The sequence below is a fragment of the Ammodytes marinus genome (genome assembly GCF_949987685.1).
Source record: "Ammodytes marinus genome assembly, chromosome: 18".
In the NCBI taxonomy this organism is placed as follows: domain Eukaryota; kingdom Metazoa; phylum Chordata; class Actinopteri; order Uranoscopiformes; family Ammodytidae; genus Ammodytes; species Ammodytes marinus.
In genome coordinates, this window is record NC_137222.1 from 14267525 (window position 1) to 14288991 (window position 21467).

General features: G+C 40.4%; 1 protein-coding gene across 1 annotated transcript; it reads left to right on the top strand.

The window, feature by feature from the left end:
- The first annotated feature begins 199 nt into the window (after positions 1–199).
- On the top strand, positions 200–20937 carry npdc1a (neural proliferation, differentiation and control, 1a). Its single transcript, XM_080047343.1, has 9 exons — positions 200–487; positions 10302–10451; positions 17823–17936; positions 18067–18288; positions 18679–18745; positions 19162–19252; positions 19425–19504; positions 19628–19727; positions 19832–20937. The coding sequence occupies exons 1-9, from the start codon at positions 382–384 to the stop codon at positions 19901–19903; spliced, it is 1002 nt and encodes a 333-aa protein (XP_079903469.1). The 5' UTR covers positions 200–381; the 3' UTR covers positions 19904–20937.
- The last annotated feature ends 530 nt before the right edge of the window (positions 20938–21467 follow it).

Below are 21467 nucleotides of genomic sequence, written 5' to 3' on the forward strand. Positions count from 1 at the left end.
AAGTGTATTTTACGTTTCAATAGCCTAGCTAGGCTTTGATAATGAGGAAAATACAAGGAGACACGTCTGTATTTTTGTATGAGTTTACGAGGAGACTGTGAAGGCAGCATGTCAAACACACGCGCGCACACTCACACACGGGCACCCCCTACCTCCCTCCCTGCCTGGAGCTCCGCTATCTTTAGCTCTGCCACGGATTACAGTGCGCACTCTGTGGACAGACTGCTCCCCGGTGCGACCTGTTCGGCTTATCACTTTTGTATCCACTTCTCGCTGAAGACGTCTCGCTTATAAAAGGAATAAAAAAACATTGTGCAAAAGTGATGGGGGAATGACAACAACCTCCGTCTTCGGTTCTCCGTGCCCGAGAAGACCTCAAGGATGCTGCTGCTCCTTAGCCCGCGGAAGGGTCTCCAGCGCCGGGCCTCGCTGCTGCTGCTCGCCGCGGTCCTGCTCTGTATCGCCCACGTCAGTGCCAGCCCTCCAGGTAAATTCACAACACCGAGCAGACGAACCAAATGATTGAAGCCAATGTTGGGTTATTCCTCAAACATCACGGGATTGTTTTTCAGTCTCCTCAGTAATATGTGTAGAGGACTTTTTAATCTAGCGTTTGAATGACACATAGGCTACATTAGAGTGTTTTTTTGGCTACTGTAAAAAGAAAAAAAATAAGAAAAAGCGGTGTCAATTTAGTTTTTGACAAAGTAGCAATTGTGTGGAGTGAGTTCAGATGGCCGTTTTTCTCGACAGGTTAAAACAAGTGGGTGTATCGGTGAAGAGCACAAGGAAATTGACTATGGAGGAAAAAACAATGGAAAGAAAAACTCAAAACAAATTCCCTTCCTTGTTAGGTCACTAGTTTCATTGTGTGCTTACACAACATTGTTCTTTTGTTAACATTACACTAATACAGCCCAAATGTAAAGGTTATAGGTTCACTTTAATGGGGCATTCATGTGCATTTTATAATGTTTTTTGTTGTGATAAAGAGCTGCATTTTTAGATTATTTATTGATTAATTTAGCCTAAATTTTCTTTGAATAGTTGACTGACCAATTTATAGCATAATATTTCAAATCTAATGATGATAAATGCATCTCTCAAGTGACGTTACTGAGTCACAGTGTTATTTTAAAACACATAACATTTTAAAACATTAAATCTAAATACTTTGGTTAACAATGTTTGGATAATGGGGAAAAAAAACAAGCAACTGGTTGCACTTTTTGTGTGGTGTACCCTATATTTAAACAGTAGGCTAACTGCATTCAGATAAGATATTACTCTATTTTCTGAAAATAGTCATTTAAGAATCCATCTTTTCTCAACCAAGTATCTGGTTACTCTAGAAACAGGTTTGAGCAGTGTTTTAGATAAAGGTTGATATTTTTGAGTGCAGTCTTACGCCCGTTTATGTGCGTGCGCAATGGGTAATGTCCACACAGTGATGATTGCTGTGGATATGTGCAGGCCAAGATAATCTACTTCTCGGCTTTTAACACAGAAACCCTGTGGGAGAACCAACAGCTGGACCACTCGCATGTAATCTTTAGTCTTTATCTGAGACAGACACACACACACACACACACACACACACACACTGCACTTAACATTTACTGCCTTGACTTGGTTTTAAGGGTTTCTTTATTATTATGTAGGCTACATATTTAATTTTATTACCAACAAAACACAAACCATAACCCATCCATCCAGCTCACTGACGTCAGTGCATGAGAGGATGTGAAGTTTAATTTTGCTCAGTGCACAGCAGACGGATGTGACTCAGCTGTTGTTTCCAGTGATTTAGCATTTTTTCATCTGGTCATAAATCAAAACCCTATGCAAATGTCCTTATTTCCTTTGCCAATGCTGAGAAAAACTCCAGGGTGATGAAGAGAAGTTTTCCAGTGTCAGGATAAAGAATTTTGTATAAGATGGAAATGGACAACGCTGTGTCAACACACCCTGGCGTCCTATGTTTCTCTTGGGTGTTCTCTACATGTTCAGAATGTTTGACGTCATCAGCGGTCGTATAGATTGTGCCTGTGTGCTGCGTGCGTTTTCGACACCCAATGTGTAGATTGTTCATAACAATGTGAGACAGTGTATCATTGTCTGTGGCCCATTGTTTGCGTATGTCATGTTGAAATACCAAGTCGAGGCGAAATAGTCCACGGTGAATTTTGCATGAAATATGAGATTACATTACAGCGCATAACATAGCCCCACAATAATTGTGTTTGAGGCACTTTTTAAGTAAACCTCACTTTATTAAAGGTCAATATGTATTGGAGACTGTCAGTGTTAGGTTTCAGGATTATTCTTTGGAGTGTGTCAACAGCATGAAATGCATAGCAATCAGGTGGTTGGTTCATCAAACATGGACACATCATCGTGTGTGTGAGTATATGCCAGGAAGCTTTAAAAGAACACTTGGTTCTTGGGATGGACGTCGACTAAAAATCCCCATACACCCAGTGGATTAATTAAACCCTTTCTGGTCTGCTGCTGGCCACGATACAGAATACATTTTATTAACATGCTGAGATCCAGGCTCTGTGGCGCATGTTGAATTAGCAGCGCCAGAAAAGTCACTGACCAAAAACAATTTATTCGCAGGTTCTTGCTGATCTGATTTGATCTTTCCCCATGTAAAAAAACCCTGTCATCTTCACTTCTCCATATTTCAATGCGGCTGGATAATTGTTGTGCTGTCACCTTTAAATGCCGGGTTTGTCTGTCATTCACCAAAGCCACGTAGGTATTGATGTGATCATTATTCCAGAGAGCCACTGCCTCCAGGCATTTTCTTCCACCAGGATTAATCTTTAACGATTCAAATCTTTACGTGTCACACTCTGTCTCTCTCTCACACACACACACACGCACACGCACACGCACACGCACACTCACACTCACACTCACACTCACACTCACACTCACACTCACACTCACACTCACACTCACACTCACACACACACACACACACACACACACACACTCACACACACACACAGTCACTAGCATCTTGGTTTCAATCACCCTGCCCTGCAGCAAAATTAGTTATCAGCAGTGTTGTAGTGAGGATGGAAAGCAATAAAAAGTCCCAGGGAACATAAAGATCATTGAGCTGAGAAGCGGGTTCATGTGTAATGATTTGTATCCTCCTCCTCCTCCTCCTCCTGTTTTTTTAACGTATATATTTTATGTGAATCACTTCTTCCAGGAAATCATTTTGAAAAAGCTGCTTATTCTGGTTTCAAATGGATCTGTTGTGTAGCTTTTGCGAGCCATCTGACATCATCAGGGTTCATTAGTGACAGAGAAGGGGAAATTACCAGACGATTATGTGGCGGCAAACCGTCATGTACTGAAATTACGCAAACGGAACTGGAAAATACTATTTGAGTTCATTGATCTGCCCCAATTGTGGTCACTTGTTGTCACAACTTGGAGGTCTAGAAAGTAAGTGGTCAGCCCAGGCTTTGCTCTGGTGGCTTTCTTCAAACCTCCACTTTCTCATTTTCTTTCTTTCTTTCTTTCTTTCTTTCTTTCTTTCTTTCTTTCTTTCTTTCTTTCTTTCTTTCTTTCTTTCTTTCTTTCTTTCTTTCTTTCTTTCTTTCTTTCTTTCTTTCTTTTTGACTTTGCCCCGACCTTTGGCTTCCTTCATTTGAGAGTGTCCTGCTAGCTAGCTACCAGACCTCTCCAGGAAATGAGAGAGGGCCACAATTAATCAACTTACAGAGCTCTCACAGCCATTAGATCAAGCCACAGTCAGCAGAGCTTCACTGGAAATGAATCACACTCTGCTTGCTGCTCTAGTTTCAACACTAACCCATAACCTTTCTTTTGATAAGAACACTGGTGTCTTTTTCTAATCCAATCTCGTGATAATACTGACGAGTCAGAAAACAGCAACATTTACTAGGTCAGCAGTCTTGCATGCACAGGTTTGCATCGATGTGTAGCCCACATCCTTACGAAGACGAACAGCATGTTACCTGATTTAGATAAAAGCAGAAGCACCCAGTATACCTGAAGCACAAATGTCGGTGCGGACACTTACAAACCACAGCTAAGAAAAAGAAAAGAAGAAAAAGAAAAAGCATGTTTGCTTATGAAATTAAGTTAAAGAAATACACAGTAACTGCGATGGCCATTAAAAAAAAAATTGAAAAAAAGACAAAATCAAGGAGCTTTTGTTTGCCACCTTCTTGCTGTCATTGTTTAAATCCGTTTTAACCTTTGTTCTGTTTGCTGCAGGCTGTGCTGCTCTGCTCCACTAATGATGATGACACTGTAATTGTGTTACGGGTACGACTCATCATTGTCTGACATGACAGAAGTTACAGCCGCAGAAAAGACAAATGACAGACACAGGGAGAGAGATAAGGCAGGATAGACATGACTGCTCCGCGGGGGCACAGAACAAACAAAGACTTGTTCCGCGTCGCTTTTCTGCATACTCACATTCCATCAAAGAAGAAATCTTTCAACTTTTTAAAAATCTTCTTTCACTTCCTTTTCACCTTTAGCTCACTCTTCTCACATAACCACCAGCTTATTGAATGCCTCATTGTGTGTGTGTGTGTGTGTGTGTGTGTGTGTGTGTGTGTGTGTGTGTGTGTGGTGTTTGTGCGCGCCCATCGTTAAGTCATGCCCCAGATCTGCATCAGATTAAGATGTGAAACCTACAAGCACACATGACTCGATATACTGATATACTGATGAAGTTTCCATCCTGCCTTCCATTAAGTCATCTAATTTAGTCTCTGACACTATTTTCAGAAAATAAAACTAATTTATCGAAGTTGGTTGCGGCTGCTGTTTCCATTATATTGTTGTTAAAGACACCTACTAAGTAATTTCCTTTGTGAAGTAAAAATTAGCCCTGGACTCTGAAACCTATGCTGTGTTTTCCTTTTGTCAGTGTGAGGCCTGCCTGAAATCCAAGTACAAGTGGTTTTTAATGGCCACTCATTGCTAAAGAACAAGCAGCTCATCCAAGGTTCACAAGATGTGAATTTTAATTTTAGTTATTTGTTGAAGGAGAAGCTAGGCAAACTAAAATATTTTTCTTTCTATATCCTTAGTTCTTAAAAATACAATTATTAGTTAGTGTGTTATTACATTTATAGTAAGCTGTATTAGAGTGGATATTGCCCGCTACTACACCGTTATTTGGGCAGTATCAATGAAATCATCTTTGACAGTTGACCTTTTTTTTGTTTTACAATATCAACGTCAAACATGATAATGAAGTCCTTCCTGAAAATCAATGGAAAACCTGGTTTGAGTTAAAAAAGAGGTTGTTTGGATTTTCTTTGAGCTAATCTGTTATGAATTAAAATTAAAATGGATTCTTGAAAAATCAAGGCACACAACAAAAGTAATGTAAAAACAGTGGACAAATCCCATATATGCGCACATAGATGGAGTACAAAGCGGACGGAGGCTAACACTTAAACCCAATGGCAAAATATTTGACAATGACAAATTGCTGTCGTCTCATTTGCTTACGTCGGGTATCATTCAATATTTGCGCCTGTCCGCGACGATGCCAATGAAAACAAAGCTTTAGAAAACAGGCTGCTTGGCATTTATTTGTTTTTGTCAGCAGAGAATGAGGCATAGCCGATATACGGGAGCGTAGCAGCTTGCTTACACAAAAAGCAACACACGAACAAAGGCACACACACGCACTTAAGCAGTGTGGAGATATACAGTGTGGTCAGATTTAAAGTGAAGAGCACCAGGCAGAGCTCTTTAATGTTTTCCACTTGATGTTGGAGTGTTTGGCATACTTCCTGTCTGTTATTATCAGAGGGTCAGGAACCACACACAATGGGAGTGTGTGACATCCCGGGCTGCCCATTTCCTGCTTTTTCACTCTAAATCTCTCAGGACAGCTTGAAGGAGCACAGCGCTAACAACGACATAGAAAGTGTGTGTGTGTGTGTGTGTGTTTTCCAGGCTGTGTGAGTGAGAATGCCTCTGTTTGCCTCTCTCCTGGTCCTAGCAGAGCTGCTGCTGACTCAAGCACACAGCCTGGCAACAGCAGCTCCAGATGGTTAGAAAAGTCATTTTTCACTGGTTCCACAGTCTTCTCCGATTACCAAACGAGCTGATGTGTTATTTATTTCCTTCCGTCTCCATCCCCCTACCTGTCTGTTGTTGTGTATTTATTGTATCTCTGCCTCCTTAATTGAACTCTCTAATTAGCCACACAGCACTGTCTGTGTGTGGGAGGCATGTCGATTGCAAGGCCACCTCCTACGGAGATTTGACATTCACTTCTCTTGTGGCTCCTTTGTTATGCTGGTAATTAGATGTGAGCTGCTTTGTCACAAGATAAATACGGCGAGCGTCTTTATTGGTTCAGCTGCGTTTAAAAAAATTATGTAAGCATGCGTTTGTTGAAATAATAATTAGAATAATGAAGACTACTTGTCCTTTTTCTATCTACTGGTGCACCCAAAACCGTATGATTACAATGTACTTGTTGGTGCAACTGAGGGCAATTTTCTTTGATTTTCACACTTGCTTTGCTTTTTCTCACCGTTTTTTTCTTACTCTTCTTGGCCTTCCCCACTCATTCCTAATGAAGGTACTAGAGGTGTGTGTCTTGAAGTGTGAGTCTGTATTTATGGCCCCTTGTGTGTGTGAGGAGAATAATAATCACCGTTGGTGTGACTGCAATAGGTTCCACCATGTTAACTTCAAACATGATGAAGTGCTGACTGAGGGTGCTGAGATTATAGATCAATTTAATTAAAGAATACAGATTTATATATATATATATATATATATATATATATATATATATATATATATATATATATATATATATATATATATATATATATATATATATCATATAACACATTGCCTCACTTTCATAACAAACTAAATGACTAAATGCCACTCCCCTGTTTGACTTAAACACCAGTGATTCATTTATGTGGCAGGACTTGCTAATTGTCTACATGATGACACATGAGGTCGAGACATACAGTAGATGTGCTATGGGTAATCGCTACACGAATGAACCAATATGTCAATACAGTCACCTGTGATCCTGAGGCTTGGCTGTATTGCAATGGCCATGTTCCTTCTTTTTTTCCTTCTCTTCTCTTCTCTTCTCTTCTCTTCTCTTCTCTTCTCTTCTCTTCTCTTCTCTTCTCTTCTCTTCTCTTCTCTTCTCTTCTCTACTCTACTCTACTCTACTCTACTCTACTCTACTCTACTCTACTCTACTCTACTCTACTCTACTCTACTCTACTCTACTCTACTCTACTCTACTCTACTCTACTCTACTCTACTCTACTCTACTCTACTCTACTCTACTCTACTCTACTCTACTCTACTCTACTCTACTCTACTCTACTCTACTCTACTCTACTCTACTCTACTCTACTCTACTCTACTCTACTCTACTCTACTCTACTCTACTCTACTCTACTCTACTCTACTCTCCTCTCCTCTCCTCTCCTCTCCTCTCCTCTCCTCTCCTCTCCTCTCCTCTCCTCTCCTCTCCTCTCCTCTCCTCTCCTCTCCTCTCCTCTCCTCTCCTCTCCTCTCCTCTCCTCTCCTCTCCTCTCCTCTCCTCTCCTCTCCTCTCCTCTCCTCTCTTCTCTTCTCTTCTCTTCTCTTTTTTAATATATTTTTAAATTTTTTTTAGTACAATTTCATGCACAACATTATATTTTTTAAATTAATTGGCAGATAAATGAATCACAAAATGAGTTATTAGTTGCAGCAGCATCAAGATGAGTAGTACATTAACCTAATTGTTGGGTCAGTTTGAGGCTAGTGAGAATCTCTCCTTTTGTTAGGCTTCTCCCAACAGGGGTAAACAAGAAATCTGGAATACTGCCATTGTTTTCAAATGTTGGTGCCGGACAGCAGTGTAAGAATAAAGCTAAGTCTAACAGACCAATATACAAAGTGTGATTATGAACAACAACCAACCATCCATGACGCTCGGGGAATTGTCTAACTGCATGTTAGTTTAGATGCATGAGATTCATGGGAAACATATTCAACAGTGAAATAAAACATATGCCACAGATAGGCCTAGTTCACCAAAATAAGAAATGATCTCCCCGGACGGAAAACAACGCTTCTCAGATTACACATGCTTCACTCCCCGAGGATGACCAGTCAGTGACGGGGACTCTATGATGCATTTATGTTGATCAGCCTTTTCAATGTGTGTGTGTGTGTGTGTGTGTGTGTGTGTGTGTGTGTGTGTGTGTGTGTGTGTGTGTGTGTGTGTGTGTGTGTGTGTGTGTGTGTGTGTGTGTGTGTGTGTGTGTGTGTGTGTGTGTGTGTGTGTGTGTGTGTGTGTGTGTGTGTGTGTGTGTGTGTGTGTGTGTGTGTGTGTGTGTGTGTGTGTGTGTGTGTGTGTGTGTGTGTGTGTGTGTGTGTGTGTGTGTGTGTGTGTGTGTGTGTGTGTGTGTGTGTGTGTGTGTGTGTGTGTGTGTGTGTGTGTGTGTGTGTGTGTGTGTGTGTGTGTGTGTGTGTGTGTGTGTGTGTGTGTGTGTGTGTGTGTGTGTGTGTGTGTGTGTGTGTGTGTGTGTGTGATGTGTACGTCTTAGTATTTGTCTTTCTATTCGGGTGTTTGCTTTGCACACTGCTTTGCGATGTTATGGAAGTTATGAGCTTAGCAGTAGTAGTCTTTTTAGTAAGCTTTCCTACGTTGAGTTTTGTAGATGTTGCTTTATTGCACCAGGTAAAACAAAAATGAGTTCAAATGTAATATTAATGTAGTTATTGTGCCAAAGGGGCAGCACAGGGTATGTGGGATCTATCCTGTAATAATCAATCCACACAAGTGCAAAGCTATGAGCAAATTCCAAAATTAAGAAATAAACACAACAAAACCAACTAGTAAAGAACAAATCCTGCAACATCAACAGGGTCTATTATTAGTGTATATACAGTTGACAATTCAAATACAATATAATTGGGGATAATAATGTATCATCAATGGATGGATTTGTGTACAAAAGGCAGAGTGGTGTGTGTCACTCTCCTGGGCCCTCTCTTATCAGCTCTTCATCTCTCCTCCTGTCTGCACATGTGCTCCTCCCTCACTAACACCTCTTTCATTGCATTACAGCCAGGCCTTGTTGCCATGGTGTACATTGAGATTTCCCCTCCTCCTATGTAGCATTTGAGGAAGAATCAGGCTGAGATGGGAGAAATGACTTAACATATGTTTTATTCTTTTTTTTATGTACAGAAATGACTTATGCCACATCGAACAGGTAGCGATGAACACATTATGTATTTTTTTTACTGTTTAATACAATATGCATTTAATCATTCCTGTAGATAAAAAAACTAAAGTACAAGTCATAAAATAAAATCCGCAATCACACTGATCGCACTCAATCTTTTAACACGTTTTCAGAAAGAGGGTATTATTGACAACACAGATATGTCCCCTATAGAAATAAACAAGCCTGACCTTTTGAGATCTGGTATCCCTATAAACACATCCACTCTCTTCCCACCTTACAACACATCCAGCCCACACCCACTGTGCTGGCCCCGCTGCGCAGCACTGCTAGTCTCATTATCTGCTCTGGTGATGGTCCATTTGCTCCATCCGCCCTGTGCTATCGAACACACCTGCTGTGCTTCTATGTGTGTCTGTTTAATGCATTGTTTGGTTTTGTGTCTTATCAAACCAGTTCTCATAATCAGGTCAAGTGGTTATTTAGCCTGATTTCGGGCAGATCTGGAAAGGGAGCAGCTGTATATAGAACACTCTTTACATTGGTTGGCCCAACAGGTTGGGCAGCGCTCACCACATTGGGAAAGGCAGAAAACGATTCAAAATGTACTTTTCTTACCAGCCAACATTCTTGTCCTATCTGGCAATGGCAAATCTTGCCCATGTGAAAAAGCTGTGTTGAATTTGCAGCAAGCACTAAAAGCAGTCTTCAAAAAAGTCTGTGAAGCTGATGTAACTCTGACATCAGCATGGAGGGGCAGATGTCTCATTTGAGAACGGAGCTGAACAAGCTGACACGTCATCCACTAATAAAAAGAGTGTTGGTTGTTATGTTGAAGCCTCTATTATTGAGAGCATTTTTTTTTAATAGTACTTCTTAATTGTCTCATTAAAATCATAATTTCAGTATTATCACAGCAGTTTATTTGGGATACTAATGGACCTGGTGTTGTCTCTCTCTCTCTCTCTCTCTCTCTCTCTCTCTCTCTCTCTCTCTCTCTCTCTCTCTCTCTCTCTCTCTCTCTCTCTCTCTCTCTCTCTCTCTCTTACACAGCTGTCAGAAATTGCCCTCGCCATATAGACTGTGCCAAAGAGGGACGCCACCTCTGCAAGCCCGGCTCCTCCCACTGTGGGCCCTGCCTCTCCTCATTGGTGGAGAACGAGGACGGACACTGTGTGGCGAGGAAGAAGCACCATCAGCATGGTACGAAATAAGAAAACACTTCATAGACAAGCAAACACACTCATGCAGCGTTGCATTCAGTCTGACTGACTAACTCAGTCAGTGGCAGTGCATATTCAAAGAAAAAGGTAATTTTACATGAGATTTATGACATGGAAGGATGTCAGTTACCCTGCAAGCTCATTACAAATCTTCTATCATCACTGTCAAAATACTGAATTTAGAATGCACCACTGGTTTTGACGATGAATAACATTGTCACTTATTTGTAAAATACAAAATATCAAACTTTGTCAGGGAGAGAACAAAAAAAGTCTGTTTGAATTATATCGTTGTCCCTTGTATAGAAACAGTCCAGCACACCTCGCTACGCTCCCATTACTAGAGCTGAAAGGATTAGTTGATCAATTCATCAGTTGTTTGTCAAAAACGATTAATCTGCAGATATTTTGTTGATAGAGATATATCGTTTTTAGGTAATTTTTTTTAGCAGAAATGTCAAAATATTCTGTTCCAGCTTGTGAGGATTTGTTGCCTGTATTTCTTTGATATCACTTTTTTTTAGATGTTGCTCTATTGGTCGCACAAAACAAAGGAGATTGGGTATTCTTCACTGTTTTCTAGACAGATGGACTGGCTTGTGTTGTGGCTTAGCTGAATGAAAACACACGAGAGACACAGCTTGACGAGATGTAATTTGAAGACTGAAGGTTATGCTTGATTTAAATCACAACCTCTGTTCCAGTAGGATACGTTTTAAATTAGTGACACAATGATCGCTTCATTCCGGTTATGTTCAAATGATTACAGTGCAGCACGTAGATTTTTACTGACTCGCTTTCTCTGTTTTTTTCTTTAACACCTTCGCTGCACATTTGTTTTCTGTTGCTGACTCTTTTCTCTCTGTGCCTGACGTCTCACTTGCAATCCACCTCTTTCTCTCGGTTGCTTATTGATTCTGTGCTCTGCTTCTCCTCCCATGTCATTCTCCCTGTTTATTCCCTTCTCTCTCGCTCCCTCGCCCCATCCATATTGCTGACAACTATTGTACGCTCTGATCCTCTGTGTCTTTTAATCTGCCCCTGCCCCCTCCTGCTGTGTGTCTGTGTGTTTGCCACACACACACAGACACACACACACACACCCGCACGCCCCCTGCACTGGCGGGTTTTTAATCACTTAGATGACATGCACCTCTCTCTCTCTCTCTCTATTGCCCTTCATCTCCATCACAGAATTCAATGTCATTCAATTCCTGCAAAAAATAAATCTTATTTGACTGATTTCCATGACATCCCGCATGCTGGCACGTAGCCTGCCTACACTGTGTTTCAACATGACGTCGTAGGAGTCAAAAGAAATGAAATAAAAAAAACATCATGGCTTGCCTGTGTGTGTGTGTGTGTGTGTGTGTGTGTGTGTGTGTGTGACTGTGTGTATTTATGTGCGCTGCTGGGCACAAGTGTGCTCTCTGCAGGATTAATAATTTAGATGGGTCTGCGGCAGGAGAGGATACAGCACAGACTTTGGCTCAAATGATTGGCAGCAGCATCAGAGGGGGAAGTAAACATGAGGAGGAGATGAGTGTGAGAATTTATTGGGAGACAAAAAGGTTGTGCATGAGAAAAGGATATTTTGTATACTGAGTATGTGATGTGCATTGTGTGTGTTCATGTGGGCGTTGTAATTTTTGCGCACGGTAGGCCGACACTAAGCTCCCTAAAATGGTTATATAAACCCCCCAAGAGACTCCAGAACACAGTGATCCTACATTCTAGACTGATCCTTTCTCTTTTTCACGCTGACATGCACACACGCATATACACAAACCCATTAAATTACTAAAATGTCTGTCTCCTGAATATACAATATTTGATTTATGTTGGTTTGTCTCTCTTGCATCAACACACAATAAAGAGCTGCATTTTTTTTTGACTGAAGATCACACCTCCGCATTGACAGCGTGGTCACCTCAGAGGAAATTCGATGGTGCGTGCTTTGCAAACTGAACAATTGATTCGTGATCATTTTTTTTTGTGTGCTTGCTAAGGCAGGAAAAAGTACATTTTCCAGACTAAAAATGTCATGTGTGATTTGCCTGCACTCCCAATGAGTCTGTTCATGCTCTGTAGTACTGTGTGTATTTGCAAGCTCATGGCTCAAATCTTTGTTTTTTTCAGCAAGCACAGTACGCATCAGAAAATGATCTAATTTCAGTCTTCCAAAACCACATCTCTCATCATATAGCTGACACACTGGCCCTGCACTGTTGACCAATTGTCAGCTTTTATAATATAGCAATAAAATCATAACACATGTTTTTTCAGATATATGTTTTGAGAGAATTATTATTATGATTGAACCCCCCCCCCCCCCCCCCCATAATTCCAAATCTCTGTGTACCGAAGTATCAGTATGTAAAAATGTCCTTAGAATAAATGAAGGAGAGCAGCCAAGTTTATCCAGGATGCCACCCCGTGACTCTTTTGGCTGCCTGCAGCTTGTCACATTAAATTCAGAGGTCCTTACCTGTAGCTACTGCTATAAGGCTACTTTACCCCTTGCTACTGTACCACGTCTTGAATTCTACACAGCCTCTGCTAATAAGGCTGTCTAATAATCTGATATTAAGGTCTTAAGTTTAATCACATTTAGTGACAACATTTATTTGTTTACCATTGTTTATGCTCTTACATTTTCACAATAGAATTCACAAATGGCCTTTAAAAACATTGGCTTTTAAGATCTCCATCTGCATGGCTGCATCTTCACAGGGATAAAACAAATAGGCTACTGCAATTATTAAAATCAACATGTTTCCATTCCACTGCACTAATAACAATCTTCCAGCCTACTAAAATGTAAACCGACGCTCCTCTTTATAAAATCCTCTTCCGTAAATTATACTTCCCTCCCTTATACAGTATATTGCATTCACAATTATTACACCAGCACTTCTGTCATACATTATTATACTACCCCTTGGCCTTTATACTTGTCTGGGTTATGTATGTTGATTGTCTGTAAATTGCAGGAAGTCAAGGTTATTCTGCTGTGTGAAATGTTTCAATTTGTTTCGTAGTTCAGATAGGCTTAAAGTGCACAGTAGGTGAACAAGTGAGGATGGCAGCACTTTGTATTGGAAGTAAGACCTGCTTGTATTTGACATAGAGGCGTGCACTGCCATTGGTAAACATACAATATGCCTCGAAGCCACGTCCTTGTTCAGGTGAGGCACAGACATTCTGTGAATGTATGTATTCTTTAGAAGCAGTAACTTATACTGTATGCTAAAGGTATGGCTGTCTCCAAGTAGCCCATACTGTCTTTCTCTATCCTGTTGTAGCTCTTTCTCTCGCAAAATCCACTTATTTACCTAAATTGGACTCACGGTTTTTGTGTCTCCATGTTTATATCTGTTTATAGAATGCAGCACACCACAAAAAAAGAGCAATCAACAAACTGTAAAAAACTGTTGGAGTGGCTCAGCAACTCGCAACATGAACAAATATCCTGCAGCAGTTTACTTTGGTAACATGAAGTTGGATAACTAAACTAATGGAAGGCCAAACTACAGTTATAGACATTATTCTACGCTATTGAATGGCTAACAAATCACACTGCATTTAACTGGTCAAAATTAATGGTGTCAACATTTGATCTCAGCACTGTTTTATGAAAAAAATTAATTGATTTCTGTTTTCATCTCACAGTTTACATAGGTACCACTGTTCCACTTAATACAACTAAATCAGTCTGAAATTGTGTCCACATGTTTAAAAAAAATCTACACTACACAACAGTTACACATTGTAACTCTGTGATGAAATGTACAGTATAATGTTCAGCCAAGGCATTGAAAGTCATTTATTTATTACAAATTGAGCAGGAAGTGGACACCAGTTCCTCAGTAATGGACCTACACATCCATTCTGACCTCTTCCACCTCGGCAACAACAGTAACAGCAGCAACAGTTCACAGCTGCTGGCGGGGTCATGTGGTGGAGATAAGCACAATGATTGCTTCTGCAATATTGATGCTATCAACACCTGCGGTCAAGGACTGTAACTGAGTGTGAATGAGAAGAAGACAAATAGGACACAAGATAAATATGTCAGTGAATGAATATGAGCTGTTATTTTGCTTAGGCAGATTATTGTGTGTCTTGCATGTTCATTTTTGAGAACAAAATTCAAATCTTTTAAGTATATTGGATAAAATGTATTAAATGAAGAAGGCAACACCGGTAACCGACCTACAGTACATTTTGACTAAAATGGGTGTTATGTTTTTCAGTGGTTTATTGCAGACTTTGAATGGACAGGTGGGACTGTTTATTAAAGGTTAAAACATTTCCTGTATTGACACGAAGCACAAGCCCGCCGTCAACTGCAACTGAACTTTTTATAGGCACTGACTCACTGACACAGTTCTTTGTAAGGTACATCACCTAACCAACTAAGGATTTCACAAGCACAATGCCACTTTAACTGAGTATCACTCCCTCGTTTGAACTAATAAAGAAGATATGAGAAACTGTGACCTTTTTGGTCTGTTTCCTTTTAACCGCCGTGAAGATGCTTTTCTCCAAACACTGTGGAAAGAACACATGAATGAGAGAGACCAAAAGTAGCTGGGTCCTTTTCTTGTATTTTGTTAGCTTTAAAGTCAGCCTATAGGTTTTAGAGAATGTGTGAATGAACTGACCTCTATTCAGTGTGTCTCTTGCTGGTGTTATATTTCTGTATACACTAGAGGGCAGCAGGACACCCTGAGTGTAAATCAATAATCTGTGGACAGGACTGAGGACATGAGGGGGGGGGAGGCACTGGGCTCAGTTACACAGTCTGCCTTTCACCTTCTAAGAACTCACTTATCAAACTAGGTTTTAGTTTGATAAGCTTTGTTGTAGCACTTAAATAATCTGTTGAGTGACAAAATATCAATCACACAAATGATTGGTGATTTGAGTAAATCATTTCTCAGTTAATGTGTTATCATTAATTTGACAAATTTGACATTTCACATGTTAAACGAAATAAGTGTATCATCAAAATGATAAAATTATACTTGCAGCCATATTTGCTGAATATAATGCCAGTTTATAAATCTACCAGACGTTGCTAATGATATCCTGCTCAAAGATTGTTTTTGTCCAAATTGTATTGCATTTTTTTCTCCATGGCAAGTTTCAGTGCAAAAAGAGACCCTCAACAGATATTTTTTTATATTTGTGTGTGTGTGTGTGTGTGTGTGTGTTTTCTACTGTTCGGATATAATAACATCACAGCACCTTCAGCCGTTTCAACACAACTGTGACCCAAAACCACCCGGAGGCAGGAAGTAAGCGCTTGTGTCTGTCTGTATGTGGTTTTGGAAGGTGGGGGAAGGAAGAAATGTAAATGGTTTTTAAGTGGGAAAATTAAACAGCACAGATGTGTGTGACCCTCAATTCCTGTTGAGCTGTTTAGTGTTTGTTTGTTGTACCCAACTGCCCCCTGGGTGCCTCTCAAGAGGTTATGGGTCATTATCAAGCCAGTGACAAAACTCTCTTACACAAGGAGAGGTGTGCGTGCTTAGCCAGTGTGTGACAAACCACACACATACACACAAGCACCACCAACACTTCTTTTTTTGGTGAATTGTCAACTTGCGGTCTCAGTGGGGTCCTTGAGGATTTCCCTGTGAATGTATACTGCTCATCCATATTTAACCATTTTGATTTTTGAATCAAGCTTTATAAACACCACCAATACATCTCTTTTTTGAGCCTCCTTTTAAAATACTGTATAATCCTGCATTAGCACATGCTCCCAGCCTGAGCATGGGCACGGTTGGAGCTCTCCTTTGCCACCTGCAAAGTACAGATGGTGCATCCCGCCTCCACAGACACCTGCTATGGAGTGCACTAAATGGCCATTAGTGTTGGGGGTATAAGAAAAAAACAAAGCAGGCAGTGAAAGTGCTGGCATGTCATATCATACACATTAGCTCAGCCAGATGGCCGGCCTTCTGGAGCGAAAGTGACTCTGTAATCATAAATGTAACATGGGTGGTTGTTATGTTGTTTAATAACATTAATTTAGAATAGATTAACACTTAGTTATTTAGTTTTTCTCACTGGGTTTTACATGGAATCCAAATGTATTTGCCCAGGATGCTGAATGGATAGTATGGTGCTCTGGCATGAGCTGCTTAAAAATTCCTGACTTCTTTCTTCGTAACTTTACCTGTCTCTCAAGCTTGGAGTGCGAACACCTACAATTTGGTATTTGATATATTGTGGGGTAACTTCATAGAGGGAAATAGCACTTTGATCACCTGCATTAGCAGTGAGCTATGGGATCTATTGTGAGTGTGGCAACTGAAGCCCCAGTCAAGCCGAGGTTGGGCGGATTGCTCTTGCCCCCCCTGCGGTGCTTCCTCCCCCGGCCACACACACAGGCACTTGGGCCCTGGTCGCCCTGGAGACCTCGCCAGTGATGCAGGAATGTGGCTCACTGTCTGGGCGTAAAGGCTGTTAACAACAGTTTAGTATTGTCTCCCTTTATTTTCAGTCCACAAACAAACAACACACATGGACACACTCCCTTGTACCATCACTTCAGAGGAAAGTCATGGAAAAAACACATGTAGAGGTTGGGGGAAAGCCATGTATGCGTGCCTAAGCCATATGCATGTGCATCTGTGTCTCTGCCTTGCGTACACAAGATAATGTACGCATGAATCTACAGTCGTGTGCGTGGGCAAGCTTCAGAATTATGTTTGCCAGACCTAGAAAAGCTCAATCTAAAGCTATGAGTCACGATTAGGGAGAACAACTAGGGAAATTAGAGCCGATTGCTCTATTAGAGGACTGTCAGAGGGGGAATCTAACAATTTTGATAACATTTTCTGGTCATTTTTTAAAATAAAAATAGATCAACATTGCCTAGTTCAACTTTCTAAGTGGTGAGTATTTGTTATATCGCTCCATTTTCTGACATTTTTAGACCAAATGATAGATTTAAAAAAAATTGCAGATAAATGAATAGAATAAGACAGTGAAAAGAATCCACGATAGAAGAAAAACCCAGTTACTCCTCTGTTTGGTCATTCTGATGGTATTAATTGTGGGTTGTGACATCAATATACTATTGGTTAATATGGTGATCTCAGCCATGGGTGTCTTGCTCTGTTAACTCCAAAGTGACTGTATATGTGTATGAATGGATGCGCTTTGTTTGCATTAAGGAGGAGCCTTTAGTTTGGCTGTGAGTGGCCCAGCGTTTTATGCAATGTGGATTTCCTGTTGCATTTGAAAATGTATTTGCAGGTTGTACTTACAGACTGCAAGTTGCATTTGTGTAGAGGTTTACGAGTGACACTTTGTCTCTTTGTTTGATCTGTAGGCAAAGTGACATCCTACCATGACCCGGATGAGGAGATCGACTATATTCACTCTGTCATTGAAAAACAGGAAGTGTTGGAGATAACACCACCAAAAAAGGAACCTCAATTACTTGGTAAGAACCCAAAGCTTCTACTGTAAAAGAGTGATTATTGTATAGTGATCCTCTTGACAGTCATCCCCATGGGACTTTGATTGTGACTCTGCCGCTGTTCTTGTCTTCCTCTCTCTCTCTCTCTCTCCAGCTGCCGTCACCTCTCAGACAGATGTTAAAGAAAGGAAGACAGATGCCTCCGTACACAAACAGAAAGCCCAGGATCGTCAGTCTGATAAATCGGTGCGTCTCAACGCAGAGTCTACTACTCCAAACACCACCACGATGACCCCCCAGCCCAGGGCCACTGGACTGAAGGGCAGAGGTGGTCCAATAGCCGTGCCAACACCCAAGAATGACAATGTTATTGTCAGTAAGTATGATTTTATGTCCCTTCAGGGCGCTAGTACAAGTGAATGGGTGTGAACAGATGATGGATTATGTTCAAATTTGAGTCATTTTGACAGCTTCATTAGTTGTCTCCTGACTGGATGATTGCCAGAATTATAATTTTTTTAAACAGTTCTTACCAAAGAACTGTTGATTATTTTGATCCCAGGGTGTGTTCTTTGCTTTTATGATGCACTCGATATTACCCAAGATGACCATGATGACTTATAATGAGCAAATGAGCTTAGATATAATGATATTTAGTGCCATAAGAAGTGTCTCAACAGGCTAGTCATCTGAATCCCACTTAATTGATCATTTCTTACTCCCTAACATCCTCTTGTTCATTTTTCTTTTCATATCAAACCTGCAGTCATGATCTCGCTGTGCGTGGTTGTGGGCACCGTGGCGATACTTCTGGCAACCGTCTGTTACGTCAAGTAAGTCACATGACACACAAGTTTGTGGGTAGCCGCAGAGAAATCTAAATTACTGATGACTTTTGGAATTCTCTGAACAACATTAAATGTGATACAAACACCAATATGAGTTTGTATTGTTTTAATGCTCATGAATTAATAACAAAAATTAAACTGTACTCTATTTTTTGATCAATCATCGATTACTCCAAAATCTTTTGGAGCGTTTAAGAGATTAGTTGAACCAAAGGAATCCCCATTAGCACCGATGGTTGAAAAGGAACGTAATCTTTTGACCAGTGGTCATTTCAGTAAATTTCACTTAATTTTGATCAGAAGAACTCACAGTTTTGGTCTTTGATACAAATATATTACAGTCGTTTGACTGTTTAAAATCAAAGTCTAACTTTATTTGATTCCCCCCCCCCCCCTCACAGGTTGCAGAAAGAATCGCGTTTAGCCCAGAAGGTGGACTACCCTGCTTTCAGAGAGACGGGCGTGCCTGCTGTCCAAGCCAATGGCACCTCGGTAAGTGAACATCTCTACCGTCCTTCACCTAACTTCTATTGTCAGAGCTCTGCCTTTGTGTCCATGTTTCACTTCTTCTTCTGCAATAACCACAAGATGCGTCACAGGAAAAAAAATGGCTTCATTTTCAAATGTGTCACCCTGGCTTCCTTCTTCTGTTCTGTCCCTCCAGATGGGAGATAAGACTCTGGCCCAAAGTGCTCAAATGTATCACTACCAACATCAAAAACAGCAAATGCTCTCAGTGGGGAAGTAAGTTTCCCCCCCCCCCTTTTTTGTTTTACACTTTCACCTCTTTTTCTATATCTATTTTTATTCTTGTGAAATAGATTTGTAACCACATCCTCAACTCAAGTATCTATTTTTCTTCTGCAGTCACAAACCTGAACAAAAAGTCCCTGACAACGAGGTCACATCAGATGAGGAAGAAGTGGGAGGAGACTTCACGGTATATGAGTGCCCCGGACTTGCACCAGTGAGTACAAATACACACGTGCAAAACACACTAAAAAAACTAATCATTTCTGATGCAGTTTCATTACTTAGTGAGAATCCTTTTTTTTTCTCTCTCTTTGACAGACCGGGGAGATGGAAGTGAAGAACCCTCTGTTTGATGACTCAACGATAAATTATCAGGGGAATCACAAGTGAATGCTTAACACTCAACACAAATGCGTGTGTGCATTAAACACACACACACACACACACACACACACACACACACACACACACACACACACATCTAATGCCATTACGGCATGCAGAGGGTGAGGTGGTAAAAATGATTGTTTCCTTGTTGGTCCTTTAATATATCCGCCTCGAGTACGGCTTTAAATACTACAAATGAATGTGGGTTCCTTTTTAATTTATTTCTGTCACTATTTTGGAGCATTCCTGTCTTTTAACATAAGGTTTTTCAGAATCCTCACAGCTACGTCCCTATTGGTGTTTTGTCCTTTTCAAATTTTAAACTCTACGTATAAATGTTTCCCTTCCATCTTTATTTTCCTCAATTTTATTTGTTGCAGCTATTTCCAAAGAATGTGATACAAAAGCAGACTTGTACAACAGACACAAACACACTCATACATAAGCTGAGAAACAGGTGCCATCCCTTGTTTTGTCATGCATTAGCTTGTGGCTAACCCACATTCCTCACCGATAAGAAGGATATATTTCAAATCAGATCTGGGTAAAATGTCTGTCAACACAACAGAAGGTTTAGCATTAAAAATGTTAACGTTTGTGTTGCAATTTTTATTTCTTGTACTATAAGCTTCATATCTAGATTTTAAGATAATAGATTATAAATATATATATATGGAACTTGAGTACTGGGTGACGTCTGCTTGCATGGTTTGACTGTATCGTGTTTGAATCATGGCAGTGCTTTGATGAATCATTTTGCCTACTGTATGTATGCATCCTGTTGGTGTGGGAGAAATGTACAGCAGAGTGACTTCTGAGCACTTGAATGGAATTAATGGAGACTGACTAAACTGATGGATGTGTAGGAGGAGAAAAACACCACTATCTTGTATCGTCCCTCTGTCCCCTCTGTCCTCTTGTCGGTCCAAAGTTAACCCAGTGCTGCAAAATGTACATAACAAAGAGTGAAAGTGATCACTTTTTATAGATATTTGTACATGCAGACCAAGGATTGGAATTAAAACTTTTTACCACATGTGAAACTGGCTGTTGTCGACTTTTTGTCATAAAATACTTTAGTTTTTTTGGAAATCAAATGCGTTTTACCGATGATAGACGGCCACCTCTTGGCCATGGTCAATAACAGTATAATAAGGCTGTTTTCTGCATTCCGAAATTAAAATGAAACACAACTGGTGACGCATGGAAATGCATAGGCATATTGTTTACATCTGTGTCATCGTCTTTATATAGACACTAAATTCAAATGTATTCTGTGCAGCCAAATGTTGTACCAAATCCCACAAAAACTCATTTTTAAATACTAGTTGAGATCCCAAATTTTCCAAATACTTTAGACTGAAAATTGGGTAAAAGATGATGCACACAACATATTTAGGGATGCAATAAAATGATGGAAGACTTGGGTTTGAACATCATGTAGCTTTAGTGAAGATATGTGGATATGATGAATACTGTTGTGCTACAATTTAAGGGATTTGATACATTTGTAAATATATTTTGGTTTTGCTGTATCAGTGAGTCAAACAGCATTTCGTCTCCGACA